Source organism: Hyperolius riggenbachi, chromosome 1 (assembly GCF_040937935.1).
Source record: "Hyperolius riggenbachi isolate aHypRig1 chromosome 1, aHypRig1.pri, whole genome shotgun sequence".
NCBI lineage: Eukaryota > Metazoa > Chordata > Amphibia > Anura > Hyperoliidae > Hyperolius > Hyperolius riggenbachi.
The window spans coordinates 422,546,131-422,567,983 of record NC_090646.1 but is presented as its reverse complement, the minus strand read 5'-3'; the positions used below and the strand labels follow the sequence as shown (position 1 = coordinate 422,567,983).

At 42.4% G+C, this 21,853-nt stretch overlaps 1 protein-coding gene across 1 annotated transcript in view; it reads right to left on the bottom strand.

The window, feature by feature from the left end:
- VPS13A (vacuolar protein sorting 13 homolog A) overlaps positions 1-21,853 on the bottom strand; it is a 192,671-nt gene that overhangs the window by 96,606 nt on the left and 74,212 nt on the right. Inside the window, exons 17-24 of the mRNA XM_068236705.1 lie at positions 18,233-18,375; positions 11,458-11,659; positions 10,463-10,577; positions 9,748-9,884; positions 9,454-9,586; positions 9,226-9,343; positions 5,694-5,832; positions 1,967-2,051 (exon numbers count right to left, since the gene is read on the bottom strand). Coding sequence (XP_068092806.1) covers positions 1,967-2,051; positions 5,694-5,832; positions 9,226-9,343; positions 9,454-9,586; positions 9,748-9,884; positions 10,463-10,577; positions 11,458-11,659; positions 18,233-18,375 — 1,072 coding nt within the window. The remainder of the gene's footprint in view (positions 1-1,966; positions 2,052-5,693; positions 5,833-9,225; positions 9,344-9,453; positions 9,587-9,747; positions 9,885-10,462; positions 10,578-11,457; positions 11,660-18,232; positions 18,376-21,853) is intronic.

The window sequence follows — 21,853 nt, the reverse complement described above, 5'->3', positions numbered from 1 at the left end:
CAGCAGTATTTAAAGACAAGCAGTGTGCGATACAAGACCACAAAGTTGTTAAAAGCTTCAATAAACGTACTTACAACAAGTACAGTCCCAAATTGTTTTGTGATTTTAATGCAATTATAATTTATTACTGACTTTGCTCTCCTCTGCCAACTTCCCCATGCCTCTCTCTCTACAAATTCTGCTCTATTTCAGCTATACAGACATAAATGAACATTTGTGGTTACTCACTACTGAATATGCAAATGATCTCTATTCGCCCCTGTAAACCAGGCAAGCATCCAAAACTGCTGGTGTATAGCAAGCCTATAGCTTTAAATACTACACAGCCACATCAAGCCCACATGCAGACAGCCTGTTTTTGGGCTTTTGGTCCTCATCAGTACATGTCAGGGATTGATATGGCTGTATGAGATGGGGCTTGGACCAGTACAACAGAGTAACCAAGCAGCTCAGGGTGACCAAAAACACTAAGAATGTATAGGTGGATAAAAGGGACCAAAAAGGCCTCCTACTAAAAAAAAGCAAAGCTTGGTGTAATTTGCCTTCTTAAAAAAGAAGGAATCTTTAAATAATTCAGCTATAAGTTACCCACAATGCACCACTACTGAATATGCAAAATATCTATTTTAAATAATGCATTTTATTAGTGTATGACACATTCAAACAAGCTACCATTACTGAGCATAATCTCTCCAATGAGAAAAAAATAAAGTAATAAGAAACCTGACAGGGGTTCCAACACAAACTAATTCTGTACAAACTTCAAGCAAAATTCCACTTTCACACAAAAATAAAGTAATAAGAAACCTGACAGGGGTTCCAACACAAACTAATTCTGTACAAACTTCAAGCAAAATTCCACTTTCACACAAAAAATGCTATAAATTGTGTCAGTCCTGCACAAACTTTTGTAATTCCATTTAATTAAATTTACCTTTTCATTTCAACTTGCAGCTAGTTATTAACTTCCAAAACTGCCATAACACAAATTACACTTCTTTTCAAGCCTGGAATTTGTATCATATTTACAGTACAGTCTCCCATAGGACTCAAAGTGCATAGATAGGTCTCAGATCAATACATAGTCCCAGGGTGGACTATGTTGCAGAGGAAATATTAAGGTGTTTGTAAATGCTAAATAGGTAGCTTAAATACTTCTAGGATGGATTTATCCTGGTTGTGTATGGCAGGGAGTTCCAAAGACTAAAGGTGCGTACACACATGCGACTATAGTCGTTTGAAACGATCGTTCCCCGATCGTTTCAAACGACGATCGTTTAAAAAAAAGCAGTCAACGACCATTAAGTCTAACGACGGACGAGCTAAATCGTTAAAAATGAACGATCTATCTTGGCGGATTTTTTCCAACGACGATCGTTTGCAAAAGTAGTACATCGTTGGGAACGGTCGTTCGTACTAGGCTTGACATGCACATTTCACTATTTCTCCATGGAACTTTTCATTTTTATGCACAAGCGCAATAGTTGATTTCTGTGATGTAACGTTCGTTCTAACGATCTGATCGTTACACACCTTTTAAAAAACTAACTTTACTTAGGTCGTTCTTTCATCAATTAAAAGTTTGTTCGTCGTTGACAACGAACGATCGTTATCACATGTGTGTACGTAGCATAAGGGTAGCATGACAGAAGGCTCTGGCTTCAAAGGTTTTGAGATGGAATCTGGCAGTGACCAAGTTATCCTTTTGATCTAAGATCGTAAGATCGTGGAAGGTATGATGCAGTTGCAACAAATCCTTCAGGTATCCAGGGCCCAGATTGTGCATGGATTACTAGTTTTGCATTGATCATAAAAAAAATATATATATATCAGTTACTGCAACCAAAATTTGAAAAAAAATTAAATTTTTAAAACTTTTGAAATAGCAAATTGCAAAAAAAAAAAAAGAACATTACAAAAGCAAAGAACACTTATACAGGTTATAATTTTAATTGTATGACATTACCAGAATCAATGATTGACTGGATATCCATTAGAATAGGACGTCTTGATATAATCTGTGGTGTGTTCAGTGCAGAAGCTTTTTGAATCTTCATCAACATGCAAAAGAGCATATAACACATACATAAGAATCAGCTTTCATTACCGTAACATACAGGACGTTCTGAATTACAGTATATTATGGAAAAAAAAGTTAAATGCTATTGGTATGATCTTTTTACAGAGGATAGTCAAATGCCTGTGAGATCGACGGGTTGAATTAATAATTTCCTACAGGTCCAATCAGGTTTCCGATCAATATTTTGAAAAAGTGATAGAAAAATCGATCGGAAACTTGATTGGACCGTAGGAAATGATTGATTCAACCCATCATTCTGATGGGAATAGTGCATGGCGTGCACTAGGCATAAAATATAACTTATTTTAAAGAGACTCTGAAGTCTCTTTTTTCCCTTCTTTTGTTTAACAATCCTCTTCAGCTTTAATGCCAGAGTTAAACTGCCACATCCCCGCGGCAGAGGAGTGATTTATTACTTAGAAAATGCCATGCAAAGTTTTGAGACTGTGCAGGACGCAGATCATGCTGCCCTGACACGCAGAGCTTTTCTTCCTGGAGAGGCTGAACTTTGAGCTGTAGCTCTGCCTCTCCACAATCAATCTCTGCAGATCTCTGCCTCCTCCCCGCCCACCTCAGGGAAAGAAGACAGAGGGGCGGGGGGAGGCGGCGATCAGCAGAGATTGACTGCGGAGGAGACAGAGCTACAGTGTAAAGCTCTGCCTCATCAAGGAAGTAAAACCCTGTGAGCCCAGGAGCTTGGCAGGACTTATCTCTGGTAATATATCACTCCTCTGCCACGGGGATTCGGCGATTTAACTCTGGCATTAAACCTGAAGAGGATTGTTAAACAAAAGAAGGTAAAAAAACAGAGACTTCAGTCTCTTTAACTTCAGCTTCAACTTTAGCTTCAGAGCAAGGAGAGTGAACATATGTAGTAACTACAAACTAGCTAGCATAAGTATAGGACCCTATAGGGTTATAAATCAGGGCAACAGTCAAAAGAACAATTGCATTTCCTTTGCTTGCACTAGATAATACAGCATTAACCCAAATTAAACAACCATACATGTTTCAACTCCCTGGGAAAGGTTTTGTCAGGGGTAAAGGTGCCCGGGTGAAAGTGCATATCAAAAAGTACATTGCATACAATTTAAAAACACATGATCGCAGCATTTTGGCCAGAGATATACAGTGGAGGAAATAATTATTTGACCCCTCACTGATTTTGTAAGTTTGTCCAATGACAAAGAAATGAAAAGTCTCAGAACAGTATCATTTCAATGGTAGGTTTATTTTAACAGTGGCAGACAGCACATCAAAAGGAAAATCGAAAAAATAACCTTAAATAAAAGATAGCAACTGATTTGCATTTCATTGAGTGAAATAAGTTTTTGAACCCCTACCAACCATTAAGAGTTCTGGCTCCCACAGAGTGGTTAGACACTTCTACTCAATTAGTCACCCTCGTTAAGGACACCTGTCTTAACTAGTCACCTATATAAAAGACACCTGTCCACAGAATCAATCAATCAAGCAGACTCCAAACTCTCCAACATGGGAAAGACCAAAGAGCTGTCCAAGGATGTCAGAGACAAAATTGTAGATCTGCACAAGGCTGGAATGGGCTACAAAACCATTAGAAAGAAGCTGGGAGAGAAGGTGACAACTGTTGGTGCGATTGTTCGAAAATGGAAGGAGCACAAAATGACCATCAATCGACCTCGCTCTGGGGCTCCACGCAAGATCTCACCTCGTGGGGTGTCAATGGTTCTGAGAAAGGTGAAAAAGCATCCTAGAAGTACACGGGAGGAGTTAGTGAATGACCTCAAATTAGCAGGGACCACAGTCACCAAGAAAACCATTGGAAACACATTACACCGCAATGGATTAAAATCCTGCAGGGCTCGCAAGGTCCCCCTGCTCAAGAAGGCACGTGTGCAGGCCTGTCTGAAGTTTGCCAATGAATGATTCTGTGAGTGACTGGGAGAAGGTGCTGTGGTCTGATGAGACCAAAATAGTGCTCTTTGGCATTAACTCAACTAGCTGTGTTTGGAGGAAGAAAAATGCTGCCTATGACCCCCAAAACACCGTCCCCACCGTCAAGCATGGGGGTGCAAACATTTTGCTTTGGGGGTGTTTTTCTGCTAAGGGCACAGGACAACTTAATCGCATTAACGGGAAGATAGACGGAGCCGTGTATCGTGAAATCCTGAACGACAACCTCCTTCCCTCTGCCAGGAAACTGAAAATGGGTCGTGGATGGGTGTTCCAGCACGACAATGACCCAAAACATACAGCAAAGGCAACAAAGGAGTGGCTCAAGAAGAATCACATTAAGGTCATGGAGTGGCCTAGTCAGTCTCCGGACCTTAATCCAATAGAAAACCTATGGAGGGAGCTCAAGCTCAGAGTTGCACAAAGACAGCCTCGAAACCTTAGGGATTTAAAGATGATCTGCAAAGAGGAGTGGACCAACATTCCTCCTAAAATGTGTGCAAACTTGGTCATCAATTACAAGAAACGTTTGACCTCTGTGCTTGCAAACAAGGGTTTTTCCACTAAGTATTAAGTCTTTTATTGTTAGAGGGTTCAAAAACTTATTTCACTCAATGAAATGCAAATCAGTTGCTATCTTTTATTTAAAGAGACTCCGTAACAAAAATTGCATCCTGTTTTTTATCATCCTACATGTTCCAAAAGCTATTCGAATGTGTTCTGGCTTACTGCAGCACTTTCTACTATGACAGTCTCTGTAATAAATCAATGTATCTTTCCCCTGTCAGACTTGTCGGCCTGTGTCTGGAAGGCTGCCAAGTTCTTCAGTGTTGTGGTTCTGCTATGAACTCACCCTTTCTGGCCCCTCTATGCACACTGCCTGTGTGTTATTTAGATAAGAGAGAAGAGAGAAGCTGCTCTAATCAGCTGGATAAATCGTCCTTGAGCTGGCTGGGCTTTCACATACTGAGGAATTACAAACAAGGGCAAAGCTGTTTGCAAGAGGAAAAGAGCAGCCTGAAACTTCAGTGCATGGGGGAAAGAAACACACAAATGATCTCTTGAGATTCAAAAGGAATGCTGTATACAGCCTGCTTATGTATGGATGTATTTTCTATGTGTGGACATACTGTACATCAACCTACTTCCTGTTTTGGTGGCCATTTTGTTTGTTTACAAACAAACTTTTTAAAACTGTTTTTAACCACTTTTAATGCGGCGAGGAGCGGCGAAATTGTGACAGAGGGTAATAGGAGATGTCCCCTAACGCACTGGTATGTTTACTTTTGAGCGATTTTAACAATACAGATTCTCTTTAAGGTTATTTTTTCGATTTTCCTTTTGATGTGCTATCTGCCACTGTTAAAATAAACCTACCATTGAAATGATACTGTTCTGAGACTTTTCATTTCTTTGTCATTGGACAAACTTACAAAATCAGTGAGGGGTCAAATAATTATTTCCTCCACTGTAGCCACTTGGCTATTTGTTGGCAAAACAACTGAAGATGAATCCAAATCACACTCACTGCTAAATGAATAATCTAAGTTATCCTGAAAAAAAAAACAAGAAACAAAGGAAAACACTCTAAATGCAAGGATATAAAAATAAAGACTAACTATAAATGCATATAAAATGTATATATGCTGTGCCTTCAACACATGTTGTACATACTAACCGAAATTTTTTGGGGAGAGGCAAGTGGCGCTGGAGGACTCTCTGGTTTTGGAATGCTGTCAATAAGTTCTAGCACCCCTTTGAGCTTTTGGTCTGATATCCGTACAGAAAGCAAAGGAAGTTCTCCAAATAACTTAAATCTGAAAGAGAAAAAGAAACGGAAGTTAAAGAGTCACTGAAGCGGGGGAAAAAATGATCTAATGAATTGGTTGTGTAGTACAGATAATTACTAGAACATTAGTAGCAAAGAAAATATTCTAATATTTTTATTTTCAGTTATATAGTTTTTTTTAATAACATTGCATCATCCTCTAATATTTGCAGTTTACACACTACTCAGCATTCTAAATTATTTTACAGAGCAGACTTGCGAACTTGTGAACTGTACTCTGCAGGAAAAACAACAATACCGTGACTGACACTTGAGATAATAAGCCTCAGAAGACACAGCTCTCTGCGACTTTGACAGTCGTGGAGCTCAATGGCTCTTTTGCATAGATAACTGGAGTTTCTTAACACTTCCCATTCTGGAAACAATATTACTTATGTCTCTGCACTTGTTTTATTTCTTAGCTGCACTACACATACAAATCATATCATAATTTATTTATTTTTACTTCAGTGTCTCTTTAAACCTCATTTATCAATAAAATGCCAGTAAAACAATCCACATGATTGACATACTACACTTCCACTTGCATAGCAATAGTACATCTTAGTCACTTTCCAAATAAAGTGAATTGCTGGATAAGACAAACTTCACTTGCAACATTCTAGATGGTACACATGTTGGTTTGAAGACTTGATCTTGGCCAGTGTCTGTCGTTGCCGATCTTGTCATGATACCCATTGCGGGACTCTTACCACGAACGCAACTGATTAGTAACGCGTTGGAAATTTTGAATCAATGAAAGGATTACCCTGTGAAATGTTGCAAGGGATGTTTGTATAATCAAACAATTCATTTTATTTGGTATAAAGATGTATTATTGCTATGCAAGTTGAAGTGTAGCATGCGGGTCATTTGGAATTAGTTTACCGGTATATACCCTTGTGCTCTGGTGGTTTAAACATGCACCAATAGCAAGGAGTGTTTGTGCATCCTTATTTCTAAACATCATTAAAATAACATCGTTATTGGAGTTGAAAAAAGCATAAGTCCTTCAAATTTAACCACAAACTTTTTTTGACCAGAATTGTTTAAATATGATTTTTTTTAACAGCTTTTAAGAAATATTAACCACTTCACAACGGAGGGGTTTTACCCCTGAAACACCAGCGCAATTTTTACGTTTCAGCGCTGCTTCCATTCTTTTATTTTCTGTGATATGATTGGTTATTGGGGACTGGGGTCCCCATAACCAATCATTGCACTGCAGAGCGGGGGTGTGTGTGCGCGCGCGCGCTGCACGTTTGTTTACTATTCATTGTTATGAATGAAGACTGCCTCTGTTTGAAGCAGTCTTCATTCTATTCACAATCGGCGAGTCTAATTGGATTTAGGAACGCTTGTTCCTAACATCCAATTAGTCACCTGCTGTGCTGGCTGGCTGGAGTGTGCGCGCGAGTTCCCCGCACACTCCCAGCCAGTAGACAAACGAGTGCGCCTTTCTCCGTCCCTGGGGGTGAAGCAGTGCGCAGAGGGACGGAGAAATTTAGCAACGGGGGGGGGGGGGTGAAGTTGTTAAACATTAGAAGTTTAAGAGTTTAGAGGTTCTCTCATGTTTGTTTCCTGTTGTCACCATGCAAGTCATATTTGCTTTTCTGTTACACAAGACTCAAGAATAACTAGTTGAATTTCCTTGTTACCCACATAGGTGTCAATTTACTAATCATTACTGCATTCGGTAATGCAAAAAAATACTTTTCACTGTGTGCTGTGCAAAGGTTTGGGTCCGCTTCAAGTATGTTAAGTGTCTGGGGTCAGTTCACTATGGGTTGTTCACATTTCTCTCTCTTTTTTCAAATTCACTAAGATTTCTTTACATGCGTAAAAAGTTTGGTAATTGACCGGAAAATTTTGCTTCAATTCACTAAGCCCTAGGCAAACTTGTTTTGCATAACATTTTAGCAAGAGCGCTTTTTGGTCCTTTGTAGCCCCTTACACACTCCTAGCAGTACTGGTTCACCATAAGCTTGCTGGGTAGTCTGTGATGAACGGTACTCATTTTTTCTTTTGTGATGTCCTTCCGGCCAGGACATCGGATCAAACAGGTGGGAAGCAGGAACCAGGAGGCTTTTCCTATTGTCTGGCTGGTCTGTGAATGTTGTCGCATGGTAATGGTTAGTTAATGGCAAGTCCAGCTCTGATCCTTGTGAATTGACATTAGACATGTGCTGTGTGAAGTATTTATCGCAAAGGTCAGGAATTTACCTCACTAGTCGATAATTTTACTTTTACAGTAATAGCTTTAGTGAATTGTTTGATAAGTTGTTTAGTAAAAGCTCCTGTTGTTCCATATACAATTTTCCCCCAATAATAAGACAGGGTCTTATGGTGGCCATACATGGTACAATTATTTATTTATTTTTTCGATTAGATAATTTAGTTCGATTATTCCGTTAGATCGCATATAAAGATTTTTTTCAGCATGTCCGATCTAATTTTTCTCGGAAAAATGGGGTAATCGTTCGAATTTCTTGGTCCGAAAAAAAAAATATTTTCAATTTTCATTCGATTCGATCATTTAGATCGAATAAATGGGATAATCGAACATTTTTATTGTACCATGTATGGCCACCATTATATACATTTTTGCTCTAAAAGATGCAATTGGGCTTATTTTCAGGGAGTGTCTAATTTTTCCATATACAATAATATATATTTATTCTTGAACAAAAAATACTGTATGTTTATTCAAATATAGCCATGTCATCATTATCTTTCCAAACCCTGATTTCCATCATAAACTTTCTTGCGACCCTTTTTTTTTTCTTTTTCCATGCACAACAATCTACATTTACAGTGAGACTGGAACCAGCCAACCCTTATCATTTTAGGTCTTGTTGGGTTTTCCGAGTGCAATTCTTGGTGAAGGGTCTATTTGTCCTGCTGCATTGTACTGCCATTGGAAAATTGGAATTTGGCATCGGGAGAAATTAGAATTTCAGTGGAATCAGAAATGGGCATTTCCGACCATTCCCAATTCCTAGTATTAGAATACGCATTGCATCCATGCTGTTTCATTGATTAAAGAGGACCTCCATCCAAAAAAGAAAAATCCGTCTGCGCTGCTGTAATGAAACGTTATATTTACCTCCTCAGTTTTGTCCCACGAAGCAGCCCCAAAGTCCCTGTATTAATCCACTTCCGCCGCTTGGACAAGAAAAACACCAAGCTTTTTACTGCATTAAATTGCAGGGCATTTTTGCTCGGAGGAGAGAGGGAAGGCGGGTCCAAGCAGCGGAAGTGGAGTGATGCAGGGGCTGCTTCGTGGGACAAGACTCCGGAGGTAAAATATAACTTTTCATTACAGCAGCGCAGACGGATTTTTCTTTTTTGGATGGAGATCCTCTTTAAGAATTAAACTTACTTAGGCATTCTTGAGTCAGTGACCACCATGGCTCGACTGAAGTCCACTCTAAGATCCATTGGCTCCAAGATATGCTGAGCAGAATGTTTCTGTTTGCGAGCATCCTTCCAATCCTCAGCTAAGAAACAAACAATGAGCAAATATGAGCGTAAACTACAAGATTACGGTTTCCTTTTGTTCCTAGCATTACGTCAGCATAACTTTGTGAAAATGTGGCAAATAACTCACAATGCTTGCTGTACAGCAGCTGCATGCTGCTGAGTTGCACATCAAAACTCTCATAGGCCCGAGACATAATATCTTCAATGCTGCTCTGACCTATTTTCAGCCGAGGGAGGTTAGAACGACTTTTGCTGGTCATCTTAAAAGATAAAAGAACAAAAATGTAATGTTATTTAATGTAATGTTACAAATTTCCTCACCTTTATCAGTATTTTAAAAATCAACATTTCTGTAATTTTTCACAAGCATTAAAAATTATTAATAAAAATAGCATGCGAGAATCAGATTGCATATACTTACCGATAAGCTACCTAAATCCAAAATAAGCAAGTTTGAGGTGCTTTCGTAAAACCCATTTTGGGGAACAAGGATGTATGAAGCCTGCAGGTTGATTTTTAAATCGAGAACCTTCTGTGTCTCTATTATGTAGAGCAGACCTGGGGTTTTCAACAAATTAAATTATTAATCATAACAATCACCACAATACATACTTCAGTACTTAGGGGTAAATAGCAATTTCATTAAACTGCAGGCACTAATAGGGATGGTCAATGAGACACAAATAATTTATTGCCGATTCAGCATTATGCAAATTTGGTATGGAAATGTATGTAGCTTGAATATAAACCAAATCCTGCGGAGGTAAAATTTGATTTGTCCATTTTCAAGCTGCATAAATGTGCATACAATATTTCCATACTCCAGCATCAACTCAAAATTATTTGCATCTCACTGACCATCCCTAGTCACTACTTGACACTATTTGCATTTCAATACAGAACTTTTAGTCCAATTTCACAAAAAATGTAACATTTATGTACAGTACTCTGATAACTATGCCATACAATGGTATACCGGTATGTGGATCTGTGCATGGCGAAGGGCTTTGATAACACTGTATATGTCAGTTTTGTGTAACAGTGTTAAACTTTTTGTTATTGTTATTTTTTAATAATACAAAAACAATGTTTAAAAAAAATAAAAAAAGAGAAAAACAAGTGAAAAAAAGTTTTACCAGTTGATGTCTTATCTCTAAACTCCTCCAGTTTAGTCAAAGTGGCCGATGTCAGTTGTTCAAGATGGACATCTTGTGGTGGACGGAAAAAATCTGCCAAACTATTGATGGTTTTCTAGAATTAAGAATGATAAACATGTAAATAAAAATTAAGCACAGTTAAAGTACACATGAAGTTAAAGCAGAACTGGAGAATCCCCCCCCCCCCCCCCCCCCAATAAAAGTTTAATTTACCTGGGGCTTCAGCCAGCCCCCTGCAGCCGACCTGTACCCACGCCATTTCAAATTGATCCTCCGATCCCCCACCGTATCTCACTTTTCTTCACGTAGTGAATGCCGACTTCTAAGTCAAAGTCCACTGCACCCTGGCCACACATACCTTTGTACGCGTTCCCGTAGCCAGGAGCGTACGAGAAAATCTCTACTGCTCCTGTGCAGTACGCGCGTGAATGAGGTTTTGCGCGGCCATTGCCAAGAAGGAGCAGTAAGCACCCACTGCGTGAAGTGAAAACGAGGCGCGGCGGGGGAACAGAGGATCGTTTTGAAATGGCGTGGGAACAGGTCAGCTGCAGGATGATGGCAGAAGCCCCAGGTAAGTGAAACTTTTTTTTTTTTAAGGGAGTCTTCAGTTCCGCTTTAAATGGAAGCTGCCATATTTATTTCCTTTTAAACAATACCAGTTGCCTGGCAGTCGTGCTGATCTCTTTGGCATTAGTAGTGACTGCATCAAACACCTAAAACAAGCATGCAGCTTACGCAGTCAAATTTCAGTCAGAAATGTCTGATACGCATGCTTGTTCGGGGTCTATAGCAAAAGGTATAAGAGGCAAATGATCAAAAGGACAGTCAGGCAATTTGCATTGTGAAAAGGAAATAAATATGTTAGCCTACATATGCCTCTAACATCAGGTGTGCTTTAAGTAACATAGCTGCTGCTAAAAGAAAAGAAAGCGCATATCTAGTAATTACCAGCCATTTATTCTGATTGTACTTACAGCATCATAGATTATTTCTAGTGGTTGAGAATCCACTATAAGCCGTTGGTCTGCACTTTCATCCAGGGGATTTGTTTCAAACATGAGGCTCAAGAGTGAAGTAGTATTGTCTGTTATGGTATTCCGAGATGACAAGAGACATGGTATATCCCTGGCCTGTGGCATTCCAGTTACCTCAAATGTGCCAATCTGAGCTTCAAATCTGAGTAGGAAAAACACCGCATTCAGTCAGAAAGGAGAACCCCATTTGATCACAGAGCAACTCACTCAATTGACACCCTATGGATGTATAGGGGTGCATGCACTAAACTGCATCAAGGGGAATAGCGTGCGTAGAGCCTTACTGCAGGATGAGTAGAGAAGAATGCGATACAATGCATGCAATGCATTCTGCTCTACTCATCGCGCATAACATTTTACGCATGTAATTGTGCTTGATGCAGTGTAGAGCATACAGCCCATAGGCCTCGATTCACTAAAGAGCACTGCTGCAGCAGCACAAGTTAAAAACAACTTAGGAGCGGTATGCACGCTACACACAGTTGGGCTGCATAGCGTGCCTTCCGTAGTTACGCGCACTGCATGCATAGCAATGTGCGCTCCTTTAAATGCCAGGTGCTGCTGTGAAGTATCCCGACTGCAATAATTAACATAGTAGTGGCCGTGCTAGTGAAGTATCACGGTTAATTAACATAGTATCTATAGCGCTAGACCATAGCTGGGGGTACGCAGCCAGGAGGGGATGCAGAGCAAAACGGGGGAGCATGCCCACACATAGCGGCGGGGAGGGGGGTCCACTCCCCCCCCCCCTCGGAATCCCCAGTCAGCGCTTCCCCCTCCGACACGCATTAATAGCAGCGGCGGCGGCATGGTAAAAAGGCCGCGGACTTACTTCCGCGTTCCACGCCAGAGGTCCTTCTCTCTCCACGATGACGCTACTTCCTGTTTATAAAGAAGTAGTGTCAGGCTCAGAGAAGATCGGACCTCCGGCATGGAACGCAGAAGTAAGTGTGCGTTCCTTTTACCATGCCGCCACCACTGCTATTAATGTGTGTCGGAGGGGGAAGCACTGACAAGGGAGTCCAAGTGAGGGGGGGGGGGGGGGGGAGTGGACCCCCTTCCCGCCGCTATGTGTGGGCATGCTCCCCCGTTTTGGGCTGCATCCCCTCCTGGCTATACTTTGGGCACACATGCCTGACTAAACTGTAGGCACCCATGCCTAGCTATACTAGGGGCATCCATGCCAGGCTGTACTAAGGTCACCCATGACTGGCTATACTGGGGGTACTTAAACCTAGCTATACTGGGGTCACCTATACCTAGCTATACTGGGGGCATCCATGCCATGCTGTACTAAGGGCACCCATAACTGGCTATACTGGGGGGCACCCATGCCTGGCTATACTGGGCGGCACCCATGCCTGGCTATACTGGAGGCACCCATGCCTGGCTATACTGGAGGCACCCATGCCTGGCTATAATGAGCAGCCACAAAGATGTGTAAGACCGCACACTAGCGATGTCGGGGAATAGGCGTGCAGCGGATCCACCCCTGTACCCACAGAGTATAGTGTACAATTTCTCCAAGACGATCCAGCACAGCTCTTTTAATCAGAAGATTATTTTATTGGATCATAAAAATACAAACATTAAAGCTGCATAGTGGCTACGGTCCACCGTTTCGGACCATCACAGTCCTTGTTCACGCCACACCGCCAAATGAACAACTGCAGACATGCTCTTTATATAGTCAAAGCTCCAACAGGGCAACCAATCAGAGGAACCTATGCAAATGACTGGACCTGATGGGGAACTACAGGGCTTGTCCACAAAGGGTACCGCTCTCCCACTCCATTGGTCAAACATTTTGAAATGCATGATGTCACAGCAGGAACATAAACATATAAATAGAAACATTTCTAACTCTGATCTATAGCACCTGTTGAACATCTAAAAAGATCCTGGGAGGAATCCAGGGCATCCTGATGCAGAGGGCATGGGTTTGGATGTGTCATATACAGTGTAAAACTGTAAACAAACGAACACCGAGCGCTGCCCGCCGTCGCCATGGCAACCACCGTCACATGACAACCAATGCGGAAGGACGTACGCAATGACGCCTCTACTGGCGTCCTATTGCCACCGCGATGCGGAAAAACAGACGCATAGTACGCGTATAAAAATACGGAACAGACACAGACAAAAATACGCATGCCCAATGCTATCAATAGATGACCTGGACTCAACCCATAAAATAACACCACTAGTTCAATAATGCATAATAAAAAAGTGCAAAAGAACCTATGATACAAAAGTGACAATGAGAAGGGAACCCAAAGGACACCCCCACCCCCAAACAACAAACCCAGAGCCATAGAACATCTACCATACAAAATGTAAGTCGTATTCCTTATTTAATCCCCCACGACCAATAGTCCCCAATTCCCTAATCCAACGTGCCTCTCTTTTTAACAATTCTCTACCCCTATCACCCCTAAACCCACGGGGCACCCCATCAATAACTTGGACTCTAAGCTGAATAACATCATGTCTAAATTGAACAAAATGCTCTGAGACTGCATGATCCAAGCTTCTACCTCTTATATTGGATTTGTGTTTGGAAACACGATCTTTGAGCTCCTGTGTGGTTTTTCCCACGTAGCAGCTGCCACGCGGACATTAAAGCATATAAACAACTAAGCGTGAACAACAAGAAAAGCGACCTCTAATCGCATATCTCTTACCAGAGGAAGGGTGAGAAAAAACATCACCTCTAATAATGCTATGGCACATGTGGCAGCTGAGACAAGGGAAGGTACCACACACGCGGGGCACCTGTATATTAGATCCACGATTAGGGTCAGAGTGAACAAGCCTGGATCTTAAAGAGGGGGCCCTTCTGTAGGAAAATAAAGGAGGCTGTTGGAATTCAGGAACATGTGGGAGGGAATCTTTAAGGGTGCGCCAATGTTTCATAACAATACGTTGTACCTCATCACTGATAGTATTAAAGGTAGAGACGAATGCTATTCGTCCCTCATCCCTAGCCCTATTTCTCAACTTATTCTTTCTCTTTTGGTATCTCATTAATGTATCAGGGGGATAGCCTCTAGACTGAAATTTTCTGCCCATCTCAACTAGTCTTCTTTCCCTCAATTGGGTGTCACCAACAATTTTCGTTACCCGATCGTACTGGCTATTAGGGATGCTGACCACCTGATGACGTGGATGGAAGCTGTCAAAATGAAGCACCGAATTCCTGTCCGTACTCTTGACGAACAGGTCCGTGCTAAGCTTCCCATCCTTCTTAAAGACACACGTGTCCAAAAAGGACACCTTCTCCCGGTCCGCGTTGACCACCAAACGAATGTGTCTGCACTTGCTATGTAGATTTTCAACGAACGCTGTAAGGGTCGAACGTGGCCCCGCCCACAAACAAAAAATGTCATTGATGTACCGCCACCATCCTTTGGCGTACATCGTGAACAGTGGGTCATGATAAACAAAGGCCTCCTCCCAGAGACCCATAAAAAGATTAGCGTAAGAAGGGGCCACGTTCGACCCCATGGCAGTACCGCGTTGCTGCAGAAAAAAATCGACCTTCAAAAGAAAAATAATTCTCCCGCAAAATCAGATTCAAAAGCATGTGGGATGGCGGTGTAGAGGCTCTCGACATCAATGGTGACCAGCAACAGCTCTCCCTCTACCTGCTCAATGGAGGCAAGTTTGTTCAAAAAACCTCCTGTGTCCTTAATATAGGAATCTAGCTGTGTGACATATGGTTGTAGCACTTTATCTAAAAATTGTGCCGCGGGAGTGAACACAGAGTCCACGGCGGCCACAATGGGTCGTCCGAGGGGGGGGGGGTGGAGGTCCTTATGTATTTTTGGCAATGTATAGAAAAGAGGAACTACAGGGTGTTCGTTAATCAAAAACTGTTTTAAGTCCTCTTCCACAATGCCCTGGCCGACAGCATTATCCACAAATCCCTTAAGTTTCTGTTGTACTCGATATGTGGGATCACAAGGCAGTTCTTCATATACATCACCATTAGCTAACTGTGCATATATCTCCTCCACATAATATGCCGTATTAAGGACCACCACCGCCCCTCCTTTGTCAGCTGGACGAATCGTAATGTCCTTCCGTTCCTGAAGACTACTAATTGCTAGACGTTCTTCACTAGTTAGATTGGGCACAGTTCTCCGTTGGCCATTTTTGCACTCTGCCTCAATAGTGGCCAATTCTCTTTTAACATTAGAAATAAAAAGATCAATGGCAGGATTGGAGGGTGGCTTGAACGCACTCTTATTCCCAAGGCCAGTGTTCTTAAGAGAAAGACCATGTTCTTCAACTTCCTAAGCAACTGGATGTTCTGGGAGATTACTGAAAAAATTTTTAAGTTTCACTGATCTGAAAAAACTGTGCAATTCGATATCCAAGAGAAAGAAATTGGGAAAATTGGTAGGACAAAAAGAAAGTCCAAAATTAAGCACCCTCTCCTCGATCACACTGAGGGGTGAATCTGAGATATTCACAACAAGGGAGACTACGTTTTCCTCTGGCGTAGTTGCATTGGATCCCTCCTGTTTTTCCCTTTTGGACCGGTGTTTCCTGCCGCCCCTGCGGCTCCTTTTCCTGTACTGGCAGGTGAGGAGTCCCCCGATGGTATCGAGGTCTCAGAAGTATTACTCTCCTCTGCGGAGCTGCCTACTGCTTCACCTTTTGGGCGGGGAGGGTTGCGGGGTCTGGGTCGGCCGCGTCCTCTTCCCCTGCCTGCTGCAGGGTTGGGAACCTTTTGCCACGTGTATACGTAACCACTGGTGTAATCCGAGATATCTCGTTTGAACTTCGCTCGTTTTGTATCTTCTTGGGAGTGTAGGAAAGTTTCCATCTTGTCATCAAGGCTTTCCATATATTGATCATACTCCTCCCCTGTTAATGCATGGCGAAGTTCCGTTTTTAAAGCTTTAATTTTATCATCAATCACTTGTAGTTCCCGGTGTATCCTCACAATCGTGAATAACATGGAATCAAAAGCGGCTTTATTCCAGAACCCTTCCCATCCTTTGCAAAACTCCTTGTCACCAGGAAACATCATAGGTGGTACATTCCCTCTTACAGATCTTGAGATTCTTCCAGCTTTATGATATTCTGCTAAAGTTTTAGCATGCAGATCATATGAGATTCTACTTTGCGGAGGGTCTCAATTTCGCGCTTGATGAGTTTGGCGTCTGATTGATTGAGAAAAGTGTCGCCCCCTTCAGCCAACGCCAAGATGCTCTGTGTCTGTGTCAGGGAGTAAGAGCTGCCCTCCGGGGCCAAATCTCCGTCCGTATCCATCATGGTGCAGGTCTCCGGGTACAAAGTCAGCAGCCACAAAGATGTGTAAGACCGCACACTAGCGATGTCGGGGAATAGGCGTGCAGCGGATCCACCCCTGTACCCACAGGGTATAGCGTACAATTTCTCCAAGACGATCCAGCACAGCTCTTTTAATCAGAAGATTATTTTATTGGATCATAAAAATACAAACATTAAAGCTGCATAGTGGCTACGGTCCACCGTTTCGGACCATCACAGTCCTTGTTCACGCCACACAGCCAAATGAACAACTGCAGACATGCTCTTTATATAGTCAAAGCTCCAACAGGGCAACCAATCAGAGGAACCTATGCAAATGACTGGACCTGATGGGGAACTACAGGGCTTGTCCACAAAGGGTACCGCCCTCCCACTCCATTGGTCAAACATTTTGAAATGCATGATGTCACAGCAGGAACATAAACATATAAATAAAAACATTTCTAACTCTGATCTATAGCACCTGTTGAACATCTAAAAAGATCCTGGGAGGAACCCAGGGCATCCTGATGCAGAGGGCATGGGTTTGAATGTGTCATATACAGTGTAAAACTGTAAACAAACGAATACCGAGCGTCGCGGTGGCAATAGGACGCCAGTAGAGGCGTCATTGCGTACGTCCTTCCGCATTGGTTGTCATGTGATGGTGGTTGCCATGGCGGCGGCGGGCAGCGCTCGGTGTTCGTTCGTTTACAGTTTTACACTTTATTTATGTTCCTGCTGTGACATCATGAATTTCAAAATGTTTGACCAATGGAGTGGGAGGGCGGTACCCTTTGTGGACAAGCCCTGTAGTTCCCCATCAGGTCCAGTCATTTGCATAGGTTCCTCTGATTGGTTGCCCTGTTGGAGCTTTGACTATATAAAGAGCATGTCTGCAGTTGTTCATTTGGCTGTGTGCCGTGAACAAGGACTGTGATGGTCCGAAACGGTGGACCGTAGCCACTATGCAGCTTTAATGTTTGTATTTTTATGATCCAATAAAATAATCTTCTGATTAAAAGAGCTGTGCTGGATCGTCTTGGAGAAATTGTGGCTACAATGAGGACACCTATACCTATATATATATATACATACACACACACACACACATATATACATACATATTTATAGTGTGTGTGTGTGTGTGTGTGAGAGAGTGTGAGAGTGTGAGTGTGTGTGTGTGAGTGTGAGTGTGAGTGTGAGTGTGAGTGTGAGTGTGAGTGAGAGAGAGAGAGAGAGAGAGAGAGAGAGAGAGAGAGAGTGTGTGTGTGTGTGTGTGTAGGGGGGGTACTTGGCTGGAGCTGAATTGCGGTAGGGGGTACTTGGGTCGAAAAAGTTGAAAACCACTGACATAGAGCAATTATTTTTGATAGTTCACTGAAGTGAAAAGGAAAACACGACTGTACAGGGCATAATCCTTACGACTTACCTAAGTGCTTGTGCTCCCGGACGTTGTTTGAGCACAGAGCTCAAGTCAGTTATAGCCAGATTAATCAGTTCCTGCTTTCCTTTGTCTTCTTGTAACTGAATAGACATACTTAGCAATTTCACACACAAAACCACTGCTTCATACTTGGGACGGAAAGAAATAATAAAGTTAGGCACGTAGCTCACCATGATATAAGTGTGATGCGCTTTTCATAATGAACTGAAAAGCAATTCTTTTCAGAATACATCTATGCTTATTAATAGCTAACAAAGCTCTGAGACTGCACAAAGAAATACAGTGAAACAGGATTGTATTTTATTGTTCAAAGATAACAAATAAGACAGCATTTCTCTCCCCCCCCCCCCCCCCCCCTTACCCCCAGAAGAAAAAAAAAAACCAGATCTTACACACACACACACACACACAAAGCTCAGTTACTGAAGTTATTTGTGGGTTTACTGAATTATCAAAATTCAATTTGAACTACTGAAACCAAGTTAATTTGGACTATCAAATTTGTTTGAAAAAGAGTCTCCTCCTCCTTCCGGTCTTCCTGAATAAACAGTTATTAAAATTAGAGATTCCAGATGGGGATAAGATGATTAAGAACCGTCCCTGACTTCCTGATCTGTCCTCAAGATAACTGCTAACTTCAGTATATGTTTTCTATGCTTATGATGGTTGTCATATAGCCAGGAGGGATTGTCAATGAGGGGAGGTCCCATACGCATGCTAGATTATCGACCAAGGTTTAATACAGCTTTTGCCTATAGCTTTAGCTAGCTGTAAAATTGAAATAAGACACTTTTTAATAACATTAATTACAAAAAATGCAGAGCATTGATATATGTTAGCAGCAATTTTCAAAGAAAGTGGAGCTTAATTTAACCTCGTTAGCAGTAACCACGAGCTAGATTCGGGGAGGAAAACCGCAGCTCAGAGCGATACACTCATGGTAGCCGCCGGGAGGTCCATGCAGAGCACTGCGCACAGTGGTCGTTTTCAATCACCTCCCAGGGGATCCAGATGCTGGAGGCCATTCCTCTTCCTGTCCACGGATGCTCTGCATCCCCCTGGTAAGATCGCCAACTGTAGTCAAGACGACAGCCGGCAATCTCACTATAGGGTTACAGCGCCACCCTGAGGAAGGAGGGAGAACTACAATGCTGGATCTCAGAGCTGGTGCTGCTGCAGAGACTCTGGCAGCATGATTTTTTTCTTGCTTTTAGGGTCTAAAAGCACATGAAAAAATTGTACCGCTTTTAGACTCTAAAATCAGGAAGGAATCATACCGCCAGGGAGGTTAACAAATTCATTTATGCAGCTTTAAAACGGACCAATAAAAATCGCACCCCGGCTTCAATCGATTGGTTTATTTTCAAGCCTAACAAATTTGCAAATATAACTTCCATAATCATGCATCAACTCGTTGTCAACCCCCAACATTCAGCAAGTATCCAAAGGAAAAAGCTATATTAACTTAGTGGTTTCATTTGTTTTCTTTTAAGTGAATGGCCACTCTCTTTGAAAGTTGGTATGAAAACAATGCAGTGCTTGGAAAGAGGTTTTGTAATGTTTTTAAAAATATGTCTTTCCATTTCAATTTGCAGCCAGCTGATGCTATGGGCACATCAAACTATCGCCAATTGGTGATCCTTTAGATGGTGCCAGTGAGACCCAGTAAAGGACTGAAGCTGCAGTGAGGGACACAAATTACTTTTAAGGCAGAGATGTCAAACCGGTCCTTAGAAGGCCGAGGTCCTCACACATTTTTGACACAGCTCAAATTAATTGATGGGTCTGAATCAGGAAAGGTGTGGTCCATCAGGTAGAACAAATTCCTCTCTTTCTCAGTCCATCCTAAACAGTGGCATGGATCCGGCCCTCCAGGCCTGGAGTTCGACACCTGGGTTCTAAAGGCTCGAAGAAGCCTTAGGTAAGTAAAGCTTAATTTATCCATTTACCTCAGGAGTACTTTAAGAAATTATACAGAAAAAAAAAGTTTTGTGAAGATAAAATTGCACCCGAGGGGGTAGCAGCCAGGGCGGGGGTAGCAGGTACAGCGGCGGGGAGGGGGAGTGGCCCCCCTCCCTCACCTGGGTCCCCGCTACCTTCTCCAGCTATTTGCGGCAAAAGTGTGGTGAGCGAGTGAGCAGGGAAGCACCTTACTTCCTCTGCTCGCCATGACTTCCTCCAATGCCGCCCTCTAGTGGGTGGCATTGCCGGAAGTCACACGGCGAGCAGAGAAAGAAAGGTAAACTTTCCCTCTCGCTTGTTCGCTACACTTTTGCCACAAATAGATGGAGGGGGAGCGGGGACTGGAGGACCCAGGTGAGAGAGAGGGGGGGGGGGCGACCCTCCTCCCTGCCGCTGCGCCCGCTCCCTCCCCCGTCCTGGCTGCTACCCCTTCAGGCTACCTGGGGGACACCTATTGGGGTTATGTGAAGGGGAGAAGCAGGCAGTAGGCAATGCAGATCTCCCTCCGTTTTGTGTGCAAGAATAGCCTGTGTAGAGGGAGATCCGTTTTTGCACTGCCCTCCACTACCCCTGCGTGTATCAGGATCCATGAGCGTTGCGGAAAAATGCAGTAGATCTGGACCTACTGTTCAGGTTTTGAAAACGGGTTACCACAAACGCAGACGGATCCATTTTTTGTTTGGGTGAAAACGGCTGCTATTTTTAACATTGCTATCCGTGGCTCCAGTTTTAAAAACTGAGCCATGGTTAAGTTTCCGGACCTAGTGTGAAAGAGCCCTAATCAACTGACCAGCAGCACACCTACACACTTCTATACTGCAGTGACCCAATTATGCTGAACACTGCACTCCAGCACCAAAGCTAGTATAGAGGATTATAGGGATGTCACTCACATGCATTTTACGTAAACCTTCACAAAACTGCAATGCTTTCTCCTTCCGGCTTGGAAGGTGGACTCATCAGAGTCACATGAAGTGCAATGTGGACCGCAACTCCTGTGACCCCCTCCACTAGCTTTGGTGCTGAAGTGCAGTGTTTGGCATAATTTGAACACCAACACTAGTCTTGTGTACATATATTCAAGCTGAAATAGACCTTCACATTAATCATTAATGTGGGGTAAAATATATAGTATTATAACAACATGGCACCTGTAAGCCATTTTTCCACATTCTCTTTGTTCTATACATTTAAACTTCATACAGTTCCATGTGTTTGGAAAGTGCTACTAGGGATGATTTGTGCTGTCTTGTAGATAAGAGAATGGCGCTGTGTGAATCTCACCAGTCAAAATAACCTTAAACAAGCTACTGCTAAAACAAATACCTCTAATAACTAACGACTAACTGACCTCATCTACTTAAAGAGGAGCTGTTAGGTATAAGGTCTCAGAGAAAATAAACACATATATCAGTAGCTAAAGATTGGCTGTACTTACATTACATATGCATTTCACTGTCCACGTTTGGATTTCACAGAATTTGTATATAGTATATGCAGAGATAGATGCTCCTGACAGCTCATGGCAGGCTCCATGTTTTTCTGTCAAATGTGTCGTCATGTCCTGCCTGCTTCCTGATCACAGAAAAGCTGGTACTTGAACAACACAGTGTGCAGTGAATATTAATGAGCCATGTGGCTAGG